Source organism: Nilaparvata lugens, chromosome 13 (assembly GCF_014356525.2).
Source record: "Nilaparvata lugens isolate BPH chromosome 13, ASM1435652v1, whole genome shotgun sequence".
Taxonomy (NCBI): domain Eukaryota; kingdom Metazoa; phylum Arthropoda; class Insecta; order Hemiptera; family Delphacidae; genus Nilaparvata; species Nilaparvata lugens.
In genome coordinates, this window is record NC_052516.1 from 20,414,707 (window position 1) to 20,432,083 (window position 17,377).

The following is a 17,377-nucleotide window of genomic DNA, read 5'->3' on the forward strand; positions in this document are numbered from 1 at the left end:
CACTTATATTTTTATTTCCACTTCATGTGAACAACATTTCTTTTACCTTCATGATTTTCTTCAACCTGAGTTTCCCTTTTCCCTGTTAATCAAACTGCTCCCACTATATTCCTTTGTTAAGTCTTACTATGATAAACCATAAAATAAGTAGAGACTTATGCGCCACAAACACATGCATTCCACTTTTTATCAGCTTCCTGTATCTTACAGTTTCTTTACAAATATTCTATAATAAGCATAGCATCAATGATGGAAAGAAAAATGTTTTCGTCGCGTTCAAGTGTGTACGCAGCTTTACATGCTACTAAGTAAATAAATAGCACATTTTTGTTATGATGTGTTCCTACCCTAATCGCTCTGTTATTATCAATCGGCCATGTATAATAATTTCATTAATTAAATCTAAGAAATTCGAATTCGTTATTGAATCAATCCAATTTTTCTCTTATTATTGATATATTGTTATTATAACATTATCTCATTCAAACTAATGTTAAGTTCAAAACTTGTCATTTGAGAATTATTAATAGCATTTATCTCCTTGACATTTACTCCTTTAAGCTGGCTTCCTCCTGAAGGAATACACTCTTTAAATCTGTGTTGACGATTCCACATTGATCGCTGAAACATCTGTGTTTTCTGGTCCCATGATCTGGTCCACCTGCGATTTTCTGTCGATCTCGAATCAAACGTTTTCACAACTTGACCAATAACTGTGGTTGAATCATAACAGACAATTCAAAATGAAATTAACAATATCCCAGCTGAAATGTTGCAGCAATCGTTCAGGAATCTCATCACAATTTCAAGAGTTTATTCGTTCAGAAGGAAGCCATCTTAGAGAAGTAATTGTCGAAAAGTGATAGATGTTATTAATAATTCTCAAATGGCAAGTCTTGAACTTTACATTAGTTTCAATAAAATCATTTTTGCCCTTCCCACTAATGTTTTATGGTGTTTTTAAAAGTTCACCTTATATTATCAAATTTGTTGAATTGGACTCCTCAATCCTTACATCCTAGAATGAATAAATCAATCGATTCCTTTATCCCTCTGATTTTTTTCCCCTTTCTATCTCTATCACTCTTACTTTCCTCCTCACTTTTACTCGCTCTCACTCTCTCTCACACATTACACCCTCAACTCGATACTGTTCTGGTTTAGCAACAACATTAATTGTCGAAATGGCTGTTCAACATGGGCAGACGAAATCATGTTAGTGGGTGAGAAGGGGAGGTATTGTGAGTAGGGGGTTTGTGTTGGAGGTGGTATTGTGAGAGGACGGGGTTGGAAGGATGGGGAGAAGGTAGGGGTGTAACGGTGAAATGACAGAGTTGTCCTCTGGACCAGAATAATACCCCTTGGGGTGGTGCAAAGGTGTACAGCTAACAACACTGCGTTACGTGTATGTTGCCCTTAGCTATGATGTGTGACAGAGAGATGAAGAGAGGAAAAGAGAGAGAGAGAGTGAAAATGTGTGATCGTATATAGAAGTGAGAGAGTGTTGACTTCATCTATAATGTGAGACAGAGTGATGAAGAAGGGAAAAGAGAGAGAATCTGAGAATGAGATCGTGTGGAGAAGTGAGAGAGTGCTGACTAGAGCAATGGTGTGTTACAATGTGATGGAGAGAGGAAAAGTGAGTGAGAGAGTGCTGGAGGAGAAAAGTAAGAAGTGTTGATGTATGTGAGAGTGAGTGCTAGAAAGGGAGAGATAGTAAGTGAATGAGTGAAAATGTGAATGTGTGATGGAGATAGTAAAAGATAGAGTGATCGAGGACTAATATTAATGAGCTAATCCATTAGAAAACTCTTGAAGCTGTAAGCCTTATATGGGTAACCTTGAAAACTGGGTCGACTGTCGAATTTGCTCCAGAACTGTTCTAATGTATCTTACCATGGAGAAACACTATAGTCCAGGCTATGAATGCTCAAAAAAAGGTTTAGAAGGAAAAGTTTGGAACACAATTTTAGATCCCGCAGCTTTTTTAAGGATAATAAGGGGGCGCATCTCCCTACGATTGTTGCAGCGGTTATAGTGTTGAGTGTAAAATCTTCAGTTTAACAACAATAGATCAATTGACAGGGAAATTTGGAGGGAACGTTCGGAACACAATATTTGACTTCGCAGCTTTGTTTGGACTAGTTGAAAGGTAAACATATTAGAAGTCCTCATCCCCTTGTGCGCAAGGGATAAGGGTGGTTTAAAAGTTGCGTTTTTTTTCGTTGACTGGACTACTATGATAGCCTACTCTATTTACAATTTCATGATACTTTTAGTCAAAAAGTACAGTGCGAGGTCGAACTTCATGAGTTCGCTTCATAACTGTTCTAAAGTGTTTTACGGATCTCACCATAGAAAAATAATAGAATAGAATCATAAATTCACCATGATATTATCTACTGATAATGTAATATGTTGGTAACTTTATTCCTCTATGATTATATTTATTGACAATTCTCATCAATTTGACTTCTTCACAACTTGATGCTCCATATCTTTCTATCAACGATTTGTACCAATTTAACATGTCGACAGCTTATTGTTCTATAATTATGTTACCTAATGGCGATTTTCATAAACTCACTCACTGCTTAACTATCTACGATTATACTCATCTATCTCACATTCCATGGTGAACTGAAAATCTACAATTTGCAACAATTTACATGTTGCAAACTCATTGCAACATATCCTATATGCCCCCTGCGGGTTGGGGGAGCTTTGAGTCGATCATCGTACTCAAGAATGTGTTGAAAACCAGAATTCACCTACAGTATCCATGCTTGTCGTAGGAGGCGACTAAAATGGACCTCAAGGCAACTCCAGAAGTTGCCTTGCCTTCAAACCCACGGGATCTGCCCCATCAGGGCAGTTTCGGAGGGGTAAAAAGGAAAACCCAAGAGACCAGAGAAGGGTGTAACTCCAGGCACAAATGTAGGTCAAGACAAGAGGTTACGTCGATTGTGGCCAGGTGCCCTAGAGGCAATTTGGTGACCCCTCCTTCAGCGGAAGGACCTATAAAGAAGCCAGGAGTGAAAGTCACGTAGGTCTCGATTTTGTGGATGGAGAATCCAAAACTCACCACTTCTCAGAGAAGGACGGTCATTCAGGCAAAACCTTTCGGGAGAGGTGAGGCTTTTTACCCTGCAGAGTATCGGAGGGGCGAAACGAAAAAACAAGAGACCAGAGATGGGTGAAACTCCAGGCACAAATGTAGGTCAAGAGGCTGAGTCGAGGGTGGCCGGGTTCCGGGTGCCCTAGAGACAGTTTGGCATCCCCTCTCTCAGCGGAAGGACCTACAAAAAGACCAGGAGTTGAACTCACGTAAGTCACAAGTTTTGGGTGGAGTGACCAAACCTCACCACTGCTCAAAGAAGGACGGCCATTTGGGCAAAACTTCTTGGGAGAGGTGAGGCTATTTACCCTGCAGAGTATCGGAGGGGCAAAACGAAAGCCCAAGAGACCAGAGATGGGTGAAACTCCAGACACAAATGTAGGTCATGAGGCTGAGTCAAGGGTGGCCGGGCGCCCTAGAGGCAACTTGGCCGCCCCTTCCTTAGCGGTAGGGCCTTCAAAGTAGGCCAGGAGTGGAACTCACGTAGGTCACGACGTCTAATCAGTCTGAAGGGACTGCCAAGCATGTCACACTGGACTGTAACAAGCAACCGGGTGATGAATGGGATATTAGTATAGGGAAAACTCCCGGTTCTTGTAAAGAACACAGGTATTGGTTTGCCTAACTAACATACTACTTGGGAACACAATAAGCTTCGGTTGACGTGTGGGGTTCTTTGAACCTTTGGATCCATGAATCCGTCCCTTCAAAAACATTAAACGATAAACAATATATAAACATATCCTATAGTGAGGTCCACGTTTATAATGACAGTTTTTGATTAGCAATGGTATTGCTATCCTTGTCTATCATTCAACAAACCGGATAGCGATATCTCTTCCTCGCTTTGCTCTGTTGCCAGATCGTCTATTAACAATGTAGAATTAATACTCAATTAACAAAATATTTCATCTTAATTATGAAAATTTACCATGGAAATATTGAAAAATATAGTTTCTTGCTTAATCAAATATAATTGTTCATTTCAAACTAGAATTAACAGTTAATATTATATCAATAAATGTGTATCAGCTACCATCTATAGAAGGCATTGGCAAGACAGAGGATCGGCAACGATTCTTTCCTATCTTTCTCCACTGTCATTATAACGTGGACCTCATCATACCTACTAACGATTAGCATCAATTGAACATGTTGGCTCTAATTTTATTCTTGGTGAGCATCTTATAAAACATATGGACAACTTATTGCTCTATAATTTACCAAATTAATGACGATTCTCAACAATTTAACATGTTGGCAACTTACTGACTGCTCTGAACCTTAACTACCATAACCTTGGCACCTAATCTTGCTTACTTGAAATTTACACCAATTTGACATGTTGTCAACTTAGTAGTGTACATCTGACCTACTTCTTGTTCAATGATTGTAGCTATTGACGACTTGCATCAATTTTACTTATTGGCATCAAGTGATTATCTCTAATTCTATTGATGTTTTGCGTTCTTTCAGGAATCATCACCTCGTCAGGCCGGACAGTGGGAGAGCGCTTGAGTGCCAGTGGCACCCGATTAGACTCTGGGAGTCCCCTGGCTGGCACCAAAAGCAGCACAGAATCACTCAAACCCAGCAAGACATTCAAGTCCATTTCCAGACAGAGTCTGCTCGACATTGTCTCGTGTAGGCTTGGCGTCAATCGCTCCAAATACAACCAGGTAAGAAGAGTTTAGTCAATCAATCTAACATATCAACTAGAATTACAATTAAAATATTATTATACAGTCGAACCTCTCTATAACGAACCTCCACTTAACGAAATCCTCTACACAACGAATTTTACCTCGTCCCATGACATTATAGAGTTTTGGCTACTTATTTACCTCTATTTAACGAATTTCGGACCTCTCAACAACAAAGTTTTCTCTTGACTTCAACATATAAAATGTAGTGTGTTTGGAAAGCAGAGAGTCATTTTCAAAGAATTCGTTAGTTTCAGAAGAAAGGTCAATAATAATGGACTAGAAGACTAAAAATAAATGGCAATTCAAGTACGAAGAAGATAGGGTGGTAGACAGTCAGTAGAGGTTGAAACACATGTCGGAAATTGAATGCAAGTTACTGGAGATAGACTTCCAAGAACTTTTCATTTGTAGACCAGACAGGTAAACGACTAGACTTTCATATCCTTGCTTTTGCCACACATTTCAATTGTTAGAACTCGCCATTCATAGATAAAGGAATGGGAATGCTGGATTTCTCCATTCTCCCACCATTTTCTTTTCTTACACATTTCAATTTTGCTGGTTAAGTTACTGTACTCAGTTTCATTAAGTTTCTAAAATATCGTGATCAGATTCTAAAACTAAGTGTTGCTAATGATTTACAACATTGTTAATTTGTACATTTGATGATACTGATAACCGGTGATAAAATGGGTGACTGTAATGCACGAGAAAAATCTTTCATTGAAAGCTTTAGAATTTGCAGTATTATTGGGATATAGTAGCTTTAAGGCATGTGACGGCTCGTTAGAAAAAATCAAAAAACGGCATTACATCATCCAAAAAGTGATATCGGGTAAAGTGCTAGTGTTGATATGTACCCTCTTGTGAATTCTGGAAAGAAAATGTTCTCAGAAAAGTTCAGAAAAAGTTCTCAGAAAATATTGTGAACCGAAAGATGATTTCAATGTTGATGAGAATGGTATATTCTTCAAATTTCTGCCCAATAACTACTAACTACCGCCCAAGTCATTTAATTACCGCCCTCAATATATTATAAGATCCATAAGATTGTGGCAGTTTTCTTGACAGAGCAACCTCTCAATAACGAATACCTCTCTGCAGCGATTTTTTTCTTGGGATAATCAACTTCGTTATACAGAGGTTCAACTGTATTATCCATTATCACATACAATCACGTTTCCTTGTTATTATTCTGTATCATTTACTGTTGCTTCTGTTACTGTTTTGTATCTGTTAATTTGTTGCCTGTTAGATTCGTTTCTGTGTTATTATTCTACTGCTAGAAAAATAAAATATGAAACTACCAATACAATGGAATTTATTGAAAAAAGGATCACTGATTTAATACTACTTCACAGGGTTTAATACTCGTATATATGATACCACTTGGTACAGCAATTTTATTCTCATGCACATCTAGGCTCGATTTATAGTACACTTATCAAATCTAATGAACCATCAAATCAATAGGATTACATTGGATTCAATCAAGTGTGTCTCGGAGACCGATCCTTGTGACAAGCATTTCAAATATAAAAGAATTCTAAACTTTGTAATGTCTTCTTTATTTGAATTCAGGCATACTTTTAGACATTCTTCTCTAGACGACACATTGCTATGGGGAAAGATGTTGTTCAAATTTTATTCATAGTTGCACGTGGGGTAAACGAAAGGAGACGGGGCCGCGCTACCTGTGCACTGGGCTATTGTTCCAAAAAGGTGCATCCTCCAACTCTCGACTAGCATACTTCATTGTCCTCTAATTCCGCTTCATTACCCTTTTAGTGGCCCCGTGTGCTTTCTTGAAGGCAATTCTAGCTGGTAACACCAACTTATCTATTACTTTGCACCTAACTTACATCTGTTACTTGTATTTTCTGCAATTATTGAATGTGAATTAGTGATCAAGTACTTGTATATTATTTTATTATTTCCAATGTTTCATTTGATGAAACTCAACTTGCTCACAAACTAACTTGAGTTACATACAATACGATACTTATTGAACGTATTTTATTGAAGCGATTTTTTGGCGTCCTTTCAAATTCTATTAGATTAAACACAACTTTGCAAACATATGTATACGTGTATTATGTGTATGTCAAGTCCCATTCTATATCGTAGAATTTATAAGGACGGCAAACAAATGTACGCCCGAAAATCGATGTGGGCTTTACTTACACACCACGAACGTTTGACTAAATTTGTACTTATCATCGAAAGTAATGTGTGTGTTTATCCAATCACTGAATGCCACCACTGGTTTACAGCTGAAAGTGCCTTTAAGTAATCACACTGGTCCACCAATATTCCTCGGAATGCAAACCTTAACAATAAACCACGAAAATGTCGAAATTCAATAACAATATAGGCGACCACTGAAGGGTCACTAGAACTTCTACTTGTTCATCCATTGTTTCCGGCGGCCTCGTCTCATTCCTTTAACCCTCCACGTGTTTTTCAATAATTTGTTAAATGTTATTATTTCCATATTTCTTCTTACTATTTACTCGGATATACGTCAGAAAATAGTGGAAAGTCGAAGGTAAAAGGAGGCGGAGACATTCAGATACATGCATTATTTCCATCACTCTCAGCTACAGTCCGGGTCCTGTAGCTTTGCCTATCGGTGGAGAGCCACTAGACTACTAGCCGTTCAGAAACATCAGACATCTGTAGGGAGCTTCCTCCATCTAGAGATCTAGGTACTCTGGAGCGTATGTTTTTTAAAAGTAGGAATTTCACCCCGCAAACCATACCTGCCTATATGCAGTTTCAAAGTCACGGAGACAAAGCTACGTACGGGACGCGTACTGCACCTCCTGAACTACCCTCTACCTTCACGGCTCCACTGTTGTTTTGATCCTATGACGTTGCACCCTTCAGTCTGCAAGCGTCGCCTGGTGATGACTTAAATCCTGCCTGTAGGCATAGACTTTTGATCATCTCATCACCTCATTCCATTATCCACGCACAAACAGGAAGCTCATGTGTCATTATTTTATTTGTTCATACAATTACAAATCATATTAATATGATCGGGATAGAACAACAGGCATAGCCCAAAACTATTATGTTCCCAAATTTTGATAAATAATAAAATGTCCGAAAAAATAGGTTATTTTCTTACTAAAGAAAGTTAAATAAATTTTTATTAAATTATCCGTGAAACCCCATTTATTCGATTTGATTTGAGAAAAACAACAAATATTGAGATAAATATGGTTTTTCTTGCTAACGATGGTGGAATAATATTGAACTGATCGAAATGCCAGGAATAAAGACACTTGATTGAGGTGGTAGCCAATGCAGCCAAAATTGAGAAAATTGATAAGTTTCTTAAAATAAATCAGTATTTATTTATTTAGCGTATGGCAGATACACAACACATATTATATAGCTTATGAGTCTCTAATGCCTAGATATACACTGCATATTTCTAATTTATTTGAGATGTTGTGCAGTTTTCGGTCAGGAGAACATAAGTTTGTCTGACCGCCATCATTTGCTAGTCCATTTAGCGTTACCCAATGTGCACCATGGAGGCGAACTAGCGTTACACATTCAAGTTAGAAATCTGCTTGGACAATTTTGAGGTTAAAACTCAATTTTCAATTTTCACAGATTTTTTTTTCAAAATTATCTTCACCATTACAAATGTCCAAAACTGCTTCAAATTGTAATTTATCACATAAAAACAATCCAAATATAGAATTTCTGTTTGAAATTTGCACCCAAAAAACGTTACCTATGTTGCTAAGCTGGTTACTAAGATAACATAATTTATTTATTTATTTATCTATTTATTCATTTTCTTTACATACAAAGGCTCACAGAGATCCATAAAGCTTATTACACCTTATTTACACAATTAACTGAAACAACAATTTAACTAATATAAATTTTGAAATATAGTAAATAAAGAAAAGAAAGCAACAGCATTTACACAGTTGAAATAATCAAATTAATTACATTCATGTATTTAATCAGTATTGACCGCATACCACGAAACATTGGTTTCTCAATACATTATGAAATACCATTAGGCATATAATATTTGCAACAGAAATCTTCGAAAACCCGAATTATTGGGCAGTGCTCAAAATAGCTTCAACATAATTACCAATCCAGATACGGCCATACCATGTCTATCATTCGGCAACGAAATTCAATTCCGGTGCGTTCGACATTATAATAACGTTTAATCGATAGTTTGATGCGTGCAATGATTCGCTCCTGGAGCTCTCAGCAATTGGCCATCACAGTGAGAGAAATCCAGGGAGAAAGAGAGAATGATAGAGTGAGAGGGAGTTAGAAATTGAGAGACTGTGAGCGTGTGAGAGTGAGAGAGTATGAGAGAGATAGAGAGCGAGAAAGTGTGTGTGAGAGAGAGAGTGAGTGTGAAAGAGAAGAGATAGTGCTGATTTGTATCGCCGATATCCAGAGAGACCGGAATGGTTAATGCAGCATAACGTATCAGCGTACAGCGTGACGTTACTCCACTCAAATCTGTAATATATCGATCTGTCCAAAGTCGATTATTAGTATCGACTATCGCAGCGTAGCTATCGAATCTATTTAGCGAATGTGTGTCTATTTGGGTAATTTGACGAGCGGTCATGTCGTCAGCTCCGTGACGGGATTGCTGTCAATGCTAAATGTATTGCTGCAGTGACTGTATTCGATAGACTGGTCATGGACTGCTATTGATGGAGAGAGTTTTGAGCGAGAGAGGAAGAGATTAGATTAGATTAGAGTTCTTTATTTATAAAATCACTTATCATATATGGGCTACTTTAATTAATAAAAGCAATATAAAACTTGTACTACCCTATAAAAACCATTTTAAAAGGGTACTACAAGTTTTATATTGTTTTTATTAATTCTTCATTTATGTATGTTACAATATTCACTGGCTCACATACTAATTAATACTCTCTCTTTCACTCTCTCGCTCGAAACTGTCTCCATCAATAATAATACAGTCTATGATAATCAATCTAAATATCTCTTACTCATGACTAGTTTTCCCACTGTAAAATTTACATTGAATGACTAATTATTATTCAACGAATTTTACAAAGTATACAGAATTAATCAATGAGAATAAAGATTGAATGCAATTGGAATAACGGTAATATAATATTGTAAAGTAACTTTAGAAATCAGCAGTGTTTCAACAAAATTGTCGATTCTCTAAGAAAGATATAAAATAGAATCCTTCCCATCAACACATAACCGTGAGAATAGAGAGTGAGAGAGAGTGGAAAGGGGAGAGAAGAAATATGGAGAGGAGATTGATTGAGGAGAGTGGGTGAGCCAAAGGGTTCAGCCAGTTTACTGGCTGTGCTCCGCAAGTAAATAAAAAACTTGACCTACTGAAATCTTGAAGAATTTAGAATAGGTCTGTAACCATCCTCAGTATATTAAAAATCTGTATGAAAAATGTCAAGTCAATCAGTCCAGTAGTTTAGTAAATGCATCATTCGTGAATTTCCTATGCAATACGTAAACCACTCCGTTTCTTTATTATAATATAGATTATATCATTTTCATTGCATCCACTAACCCCCTGTTAAAAGGGTGTTTGAATTCGTCAAGTCGTTAAACAATCATAAAATGATTTTACCTACCATCTCTAGGCTCAAAATGATCTCTGAACTCCTCAACAGAGTAAGCACATATGCAATACTGAAGTACCAAACTCGCAACCTTTAAACTTTCGATTTTTGTTGTCTGATCTTTATTCTTAGTTCTTTTTGTGCTTTTTGTTCCTGATTGATAAGCCTTCTATCAAACATCTTCATCACTCTCCTACAATTTATCCCAGCCCTGACACCAAAGTTCCAAAATATTATGCACTTCCCTATTTGTCCATCATTGAAGTTTTTTACCACCTCATATACCGTACACCAAATCTTACAGTATTCAACCCAACAATGTTTGCTTCGAAATATAATTCCAAATCGCATTATTTGGAGACTCATTCACATTTTTCATTCTACCCTGAACACAGTTCAACAATTCCAATATGAATAAATGAGCTGTTGAATTTATTTATTTACTTATCCAATCATTCAGAATTACACTACTTACAGAAAAGTACCACAGGTTATGCAATGTATGAGTCATAAAAATTGAAATACATGATGAGGTATTCAAAGTAAATAGAAATATATATGAAATTTATTTACAGTAAAATCTGAAATGAATAATCCATAGAGGTAACCGCCTGTAATGCATTCTTTAAAAAATAATTCAAATGTTTCTAGAAATCTAATCGACATGAAACCTATGCCATTTTTAAGAGGAAAATTCAACCTTGTTGATAGAGCAATAAAATGAAATTTGATCATTTTTTAATTTTTTGGAAAGTGGCACCCTTAATCCATGAGTCGCGCGTTACATGTCCAAGTAATTGGTTAATTGGACATGTAAAAGACAACCAAATTCCTTAAGGTGCGTATAGTTATGCGCCGCAAACACAAGCAATTCACTTTTCATCAGCTGATCATATCTGTATTTGCACAGGAACTGTAAGATACAGGTGATATAAAAGTGAATTGCTTGTGTTGGCGGCGCATAAATCTGTACGCACCTGAAAAGTTGAATAATTTTTACTCGTTCAATTTGAAGTTCTTGTTGGTTTCAGCTAGGTACTTCTTTATTCATTTGAAATTAACTCATTTTCACTCAAGTGTTTGTTGGTTCTAGCTTCTTATCTGTTAGAGTTTTACCAATAATTAGTACTCATTATTTCGAAGTTTTTCTTCGATTTCAGCTGATTTTTTTTTGTCGTTTGTTGTTTGCAGCGCTACTTTGGGGCGTCGCGCGACTCGCTGGCGGCCGCTTACATCAATCGCGCGGCTGCTGTCTCCTCGACGGCTTCGGAATTGGATCTTAGTCGAAAGGTACACTCTCTTTTATTTTTCATCAATGGAAAAAAGAAATTCATTAAAACTGTATCACCAAAGATCATTCCTCTCATTACCCACACACAAGCCTGAAGCTCATGTTGGCATCATCCTCAGCAAAAAAAGTTTGTTCACAAGGTGGAATAGCATAACCTGTAACCGGTCCAAGGTTCAACAATTTTGAACATCGTTCAATTTTTAACAGAATTCAAGTTGACATTTCTCTCAGACAGATAATTTTTGTAATAATACCCACTTAATTTATTAGTATCAGTGAACGTCCCCGGTACAAAGAAAATATTATTCCAATACATCCTAATGGAACTATGCATACTTGCTCGGCCAAGCTGAGTGGGAATAGTCTCATTAGGACTCCTGGGAATTATATTTCCACTGTACCGTTCATTGACTCTGATATGTGGGAATATGCCTTGAAGTAAAAAGTAAATTCGTATGGCTTTTGTTGGTGAGGAGTCCCTTGCGGGAAGGTCCCACCGCCTGAATATATGATTTAAGCCGTCAATGGGCCTTACTACTGTCATACTTCAGCCGGGCCCAACAAATTAACGTGCCCATCCGATAGCACGGGAGTGATCTGGTTGAAAAACTTTTGGTAGTGAGAGGGTTTGAACCCGGGATCTCTATGCTGCTACGCAAGCATTCTATCCACTAGACCACTGATCACTCCGTGAAGTGGCAAGGAATGTAGAAACGTGGTTTTCTATTATAGAATGTTACAGGCGGTCAATGTTTGTCTTCAAGTCTCTTATCATCAATTCCCATAAGACATTATGTTTGGTAATATTGGGAATTGGATTGAAAGTAATGTAATGAGAAGCACTGGCTGCCAGTTGCTTGCCGTCTCTACATTCCTTGTCGCTTTAACAAGATAGAAATACTCTATAATAATAATAAAGCTTTATTGACATTCTAAATAGAACAAAAGCCTCTCATATGAGGTAATGATATTTTGTGCTGGCAGCTTGATAATAACTTCAATAACTATTTACAAATTTACAATTTCTTGATGATTTTCTCCCATCTCTTTCTGTCCCTGGCTATTGTCGGCCACATATCTCCAACTCTTTGGGTGAGCTCGTCTCTCCATCGGCACGCTGGACGTCCTCTCCCTCTGGCCCGATCTCGTGGTATCCACTCCGTGCATATTTTCGCCCATCGCTCTGCTGTCATCCTTGCCACATGGCCGGCCCATCTCCATTTTATCAGGTGAGCTTCTTTTTGTAGGTATTTCACCTTGACCTGCTTCAGTAAGTCTGTGTTTCGTCTTCTATGATGCAGTCGCAGTCCCAAAATACTCCTTATCATCTTCGTCTGCGTTGTCTTCAGTCTCTTGTCTGATTGAGCCGTCAGGGACCAAGTCTGAGCACCATATAATATGGCTGGATAAACACATTTCAGAAGATTTGGCTTTCAATTCATTCGAGAAGTCGCACTTGAATATCTTCTTCAGTGCCCAATATTTTTTCCAACCCTTGTTTATCCTCAAACTCACGTCCTTTCCCGTTCGGTTCTCAAAAGAAAGCAGTTGGCCCAAGTACTCATACTCATTGACATAAATTCTATTCTACCACCTGTAACATCAATTCTTTCCGTGTCTGAATTCGTCATTACTCTTGTTTTACCTGCATTCAGACACAGACCAATTTTCTTGCTGGCTTCTATAAGTTCATCAAACATTTCTTTCATCTCTTCCGCACTTTTTGCCACTAACATCACATCATCTGCAAATCTTAAGTTGGTTAGTTGATAGCCATTTATGCGCAAGCCTTTGCTCTCCCAACTTAAACGGCGAAAAGCATAGTCCAAGCAGCAATTGAAGATGATTGGTGACAATGGACATCCTTGCTTGAGTCCTTTCCTCACTCTAATACTCCTTCCTCTTCGCTCCAACTCGATGTACATTTCATTATCCTCATACAAGCTTTTCAATACTTCAATGTTTTCCACTTCAACACCCGACTCCTCCAGTGCATTCCAACTTTCGCAGTACTTAAGGCTATCGAATGCTTGGTGGAAATCTACAAATCCTATGTACAAAGGCATCTTATACACATTGCTCTTCTCAATTATTTGGTTCGCAGCTTGTAATTGATCCGCTGTAGAGTAACCTGATCTAAATCCGGCCTGTTCTGAGGGGTGGTTTTCGTAGATCTTGTTGATTATTCTGTTCTTGATTAATAGAAATACTCTATTGTGAAAAAATGTGAACTCAAATTCTACTAAAATCTATCAAACGAAATTTTAGGTAGTTGATTATTCAATAATCTTGACTCTAGGATGAGTTTTTCATTTATAAACCGTTGAATATTTAAAAAAAAATTCGATTAGCAAGTTATTCAGACCAGGAAGATGTGAAATGATTTTCGTATTTTTGATTGTCCAGGTGCGGAGAAGAGACTTGAGAGGTGGTGGAGGGGTAGTAGGAGGAGGAGGAGGCCGCCTCAAGCTGCCCGGCGGGGGGGCCCAGTGGGGGGGCGAGGGGGGAGGAGTTGGGGGGGCTGCTCGCTCCTCAGCATCCACCAACACACAGCTCAACGGTTCACTCGCCAGGATATCCACTCCTGATAGGTCAGTTCATATAATACAATTATTATCCAATTTGTATTATCGATTGTATTATCGTTTATTGAATTATTGACTTCATGCCCTTATTGAATACAGAATTAAGTTTGTTTTTAGGTAATTCTTCAAAATTGTATATTTAATATGTTAATATTTTCTATTTTAGTTATAATAATGTAGAATATTTTTTCTATGTTTAGTTTTGAAGCATCTTTATTTGAAAATCTACTTTGTGAAAATACTTGAGGACTGAAAATTTTGTGAATTGAAGAACTACAAGACTTAACCTATTTCGGACTATGTGTAACCCTATCTGAATTTGGGAGAGGAATACACAAGGTTACCTTATTTTTCCTCTCCCTATCATTTTGATAATGTACTTGATAATGTATAAATGGAAAAAATGAATGAATGACTAGCAGGAAACCCGTGTTCCGCAAGGGTCTATTTTAAATATACCAAACAACGTAATGCAAAAGGCCTATAACCATCCCAGGTTGATTAAGAATCTATTATGCAAAATTTCAAGTTAAAAAGTCCAATAGTTCAGACGTAATGATGCGTCAAACATAATTTTCCTACCCCGTATGTGTATAAGCACTACCTTCGTAAACAAAGCCATAGTGCATTCTGATGACGTCAGCACAGGTAGGCTCCTACACCAGTACAAATTTGTTGATTTCAGCTGATCCATATCAGCTAGTGTTTTTATTTGTGTCTTACCTCTGCTGATTTTACCATCAACCACCTGTCATGCACTATGGCTTTGTTCACGGAGGTAGTTGCTCACACTGCTAAGCAGTTATCACGACAGTTTTCTTAGAACTTAGTCACAATGTAAAAGGGATTTTAGAAGAAGAATCCTGCTTCTCAGTGTCACAAGTCTGCTGTCCTATGGAACGAGCTTCAGACTTCGGTCCGTAAACAAAGCCATAGTGCATTCTGGTGACGTCAGCACAGGTAGGGCTCCTACACCAATAAAAAGTTGTTGATTTCAGCTGATTCATATCAGCAAGTGTTTTTATTGGTGTAGGAGCCCTATCTGTGCTGACGTCACCAGAATGCACCATGGCTTTGTTTACGGAGTGAGCTCCCATCATATAACTTTCATTAATAGTCAATGGCACATTATTATAAAATGGTTAGAAAAGAACAAAAACCTCAGCACAAAACTGTTCCTCTCCTAAATTTTTATGTATACAAGTAACATGATGTTCACAAATGCGTATTATGCTTATGTCCGAAAATTTTGAATATTGTAACAAATTAATGAAAATCAAACAGAAAAAAATTTAGGTGGTTGTGAAACTAGAGAAGGATGAAGTATTTTAGACTCTGTTGTATGTTTGTGTGAATAGATTCATATTTTTCTCATGTATAATGAAAATAGTCTAAAATAAACTTGAATTTTAAAAACACTTTTGAAGTGAAAATGCACTTACTTTTGTAGTGACGATCGTTTCGACCTGTTGTTGGTCATCATCAGACTGTGGGAATTACTCAGATGACAAGGCTATATGCTATGGCCACATACACCGACATTGCAACCAATCTTGAAATCCTCCACATCTCACAAAAAAGCAGAAAACTCAATGTATTGGAACAATACAAAATTTACAACCACAAAAAACAGTTTCCCAACAGTCTCCTGAATGATCAAATGAATTTCTCTTCCCACACACTATTTGACAAAATAGTCCACAGTTCAAAAGTACCGCCTCACTAAATATCCTCCAACCCAACCCCCACCACAACCTATTCCACCACCTTCATCCCTTACCACATATAGCCTTGTCATCTGAGTAAATTCCCACAGTCTGATGATGACCAACAACAGGTCGAAACGATCGTCACTACAAAAGTAAGTGCATTTTCACTTCAAAAGTGTTTTTAAAATTCAAGTTTATTTTAGACTATTTTCATTATTCATGAGAAAAATATGAATCTATTCACAAAAAGTGAAGCGAAAATAAACAGAACTCGCTTGATAACACATCCATTACATCATCAATCTCATTGTAAACATACTTACAATATTTTATTACATGTTCACATAACAGCGATTTACGCTCGGTTGTTGCTCGATTGGCAAATCGCTCGGTTTGCCAGCCTCGTACACATGACAGCGATTCACGAGCGGTTTGAGCTCGGTTATGATAAATAATCACTAGGTACAACATCTATGTACTCAATCTTAATATCTTAATCTATGTATTTGATCACTATATTACTCTTAAATATATATTACTGCTCTGATCGAAACCGCTCGGTTGACTGAAGACATGTGTACGCTCTCATGCCTGCTCTAGTATATCGAGCCGCCCGGCAACCGAGCGACAACCGAGCGGTTGCAGTCTGAGACTACAACCGCCGCGATTCGCCGGCGACTACTAAAACCGAGCGATGCATGTGTACGGCACCATGTGTTTTCCTATACCTGGCAACGACTCGGTTTGTCAACCGCGCGACAACCGAACGTAAATCGCTGTCATGTGAACAGGCTCTAAATGAATCCGTAATACTTGTTATACTTTGTGACCATGTCGAGGCGCTTTTATTCAATTCTCTCTCTCTCTCTCTCTCTCTCTCTCTCTCTCTCTCTCTCTCTCTCTGGGTTATGTCGAGTGAGTAAACGTGTGTCAGTTCGGCTCCGTCTTCTAACAGATATTTCGTAGGGTTATACAGTTCAATTCACTTCAAATTATACATCTAGTTATTCAGTTTCTCGAGCTTAATTCAATAGTGAAATTATATTTTTGATTAACTCACACTCTTTTTATTTATCTTGAAAAAACATTCCTAAATCTTCAGTTCACCTTCTCGCCTATAAAAGTGTAAATCCACCTAACGGTACACGATGGTTCGACCGAATAGAGGCACACCGAAGAATGAGGTCAATGCTCCGAAGCCAGCTATTTCTGGAGCATTGTCCGAAGAGACCCTCCTCATTATTCGACAGCAAATCGAAGAGTCTGTCCACAGTGCTGTATCAATGGCTGTGAAATCTATTTTCGAGGAACTTCAGGCATTGAAGGAGGAGAACAAACAGCTGC

General features: G+C 37.8%; 1 protein-coding gene across 8 annotated transcripts in view; it reads left to right on the forward strand.

Moving 5' to 3' along the window:
* LOC111048438 (cyclic nucleotide-gated channel rod photoreceptor subunit alpha) overlaps window positions 1–17,377 on the forward strand; it is a 237,700-nt gene that overhangs the window by 73,502 nt on the left and 146,821 nt on the right. For all 8 annotated transcript variants that reach the window (XM_039440044.1, XM_039440050.1, XM_039440047.1 and 5 more), the window contains exons 4-6: window positions 4,595–4,797; window positions 11,640–11,738; window positions 14,146–14,330. In XM_039440044.1, coding sequence (XP_039295978.1) covers window positions 4,595–4,797; window positions 11,640–11,738; window positions 14,146–14,330 — 487 coding nt within the window. The remainder of the gene's footprint in view (window positions 1–4,594; window positions 4,798–11,639; window positions 11,739–14,145; window positions 14,331–17,377) is intronic.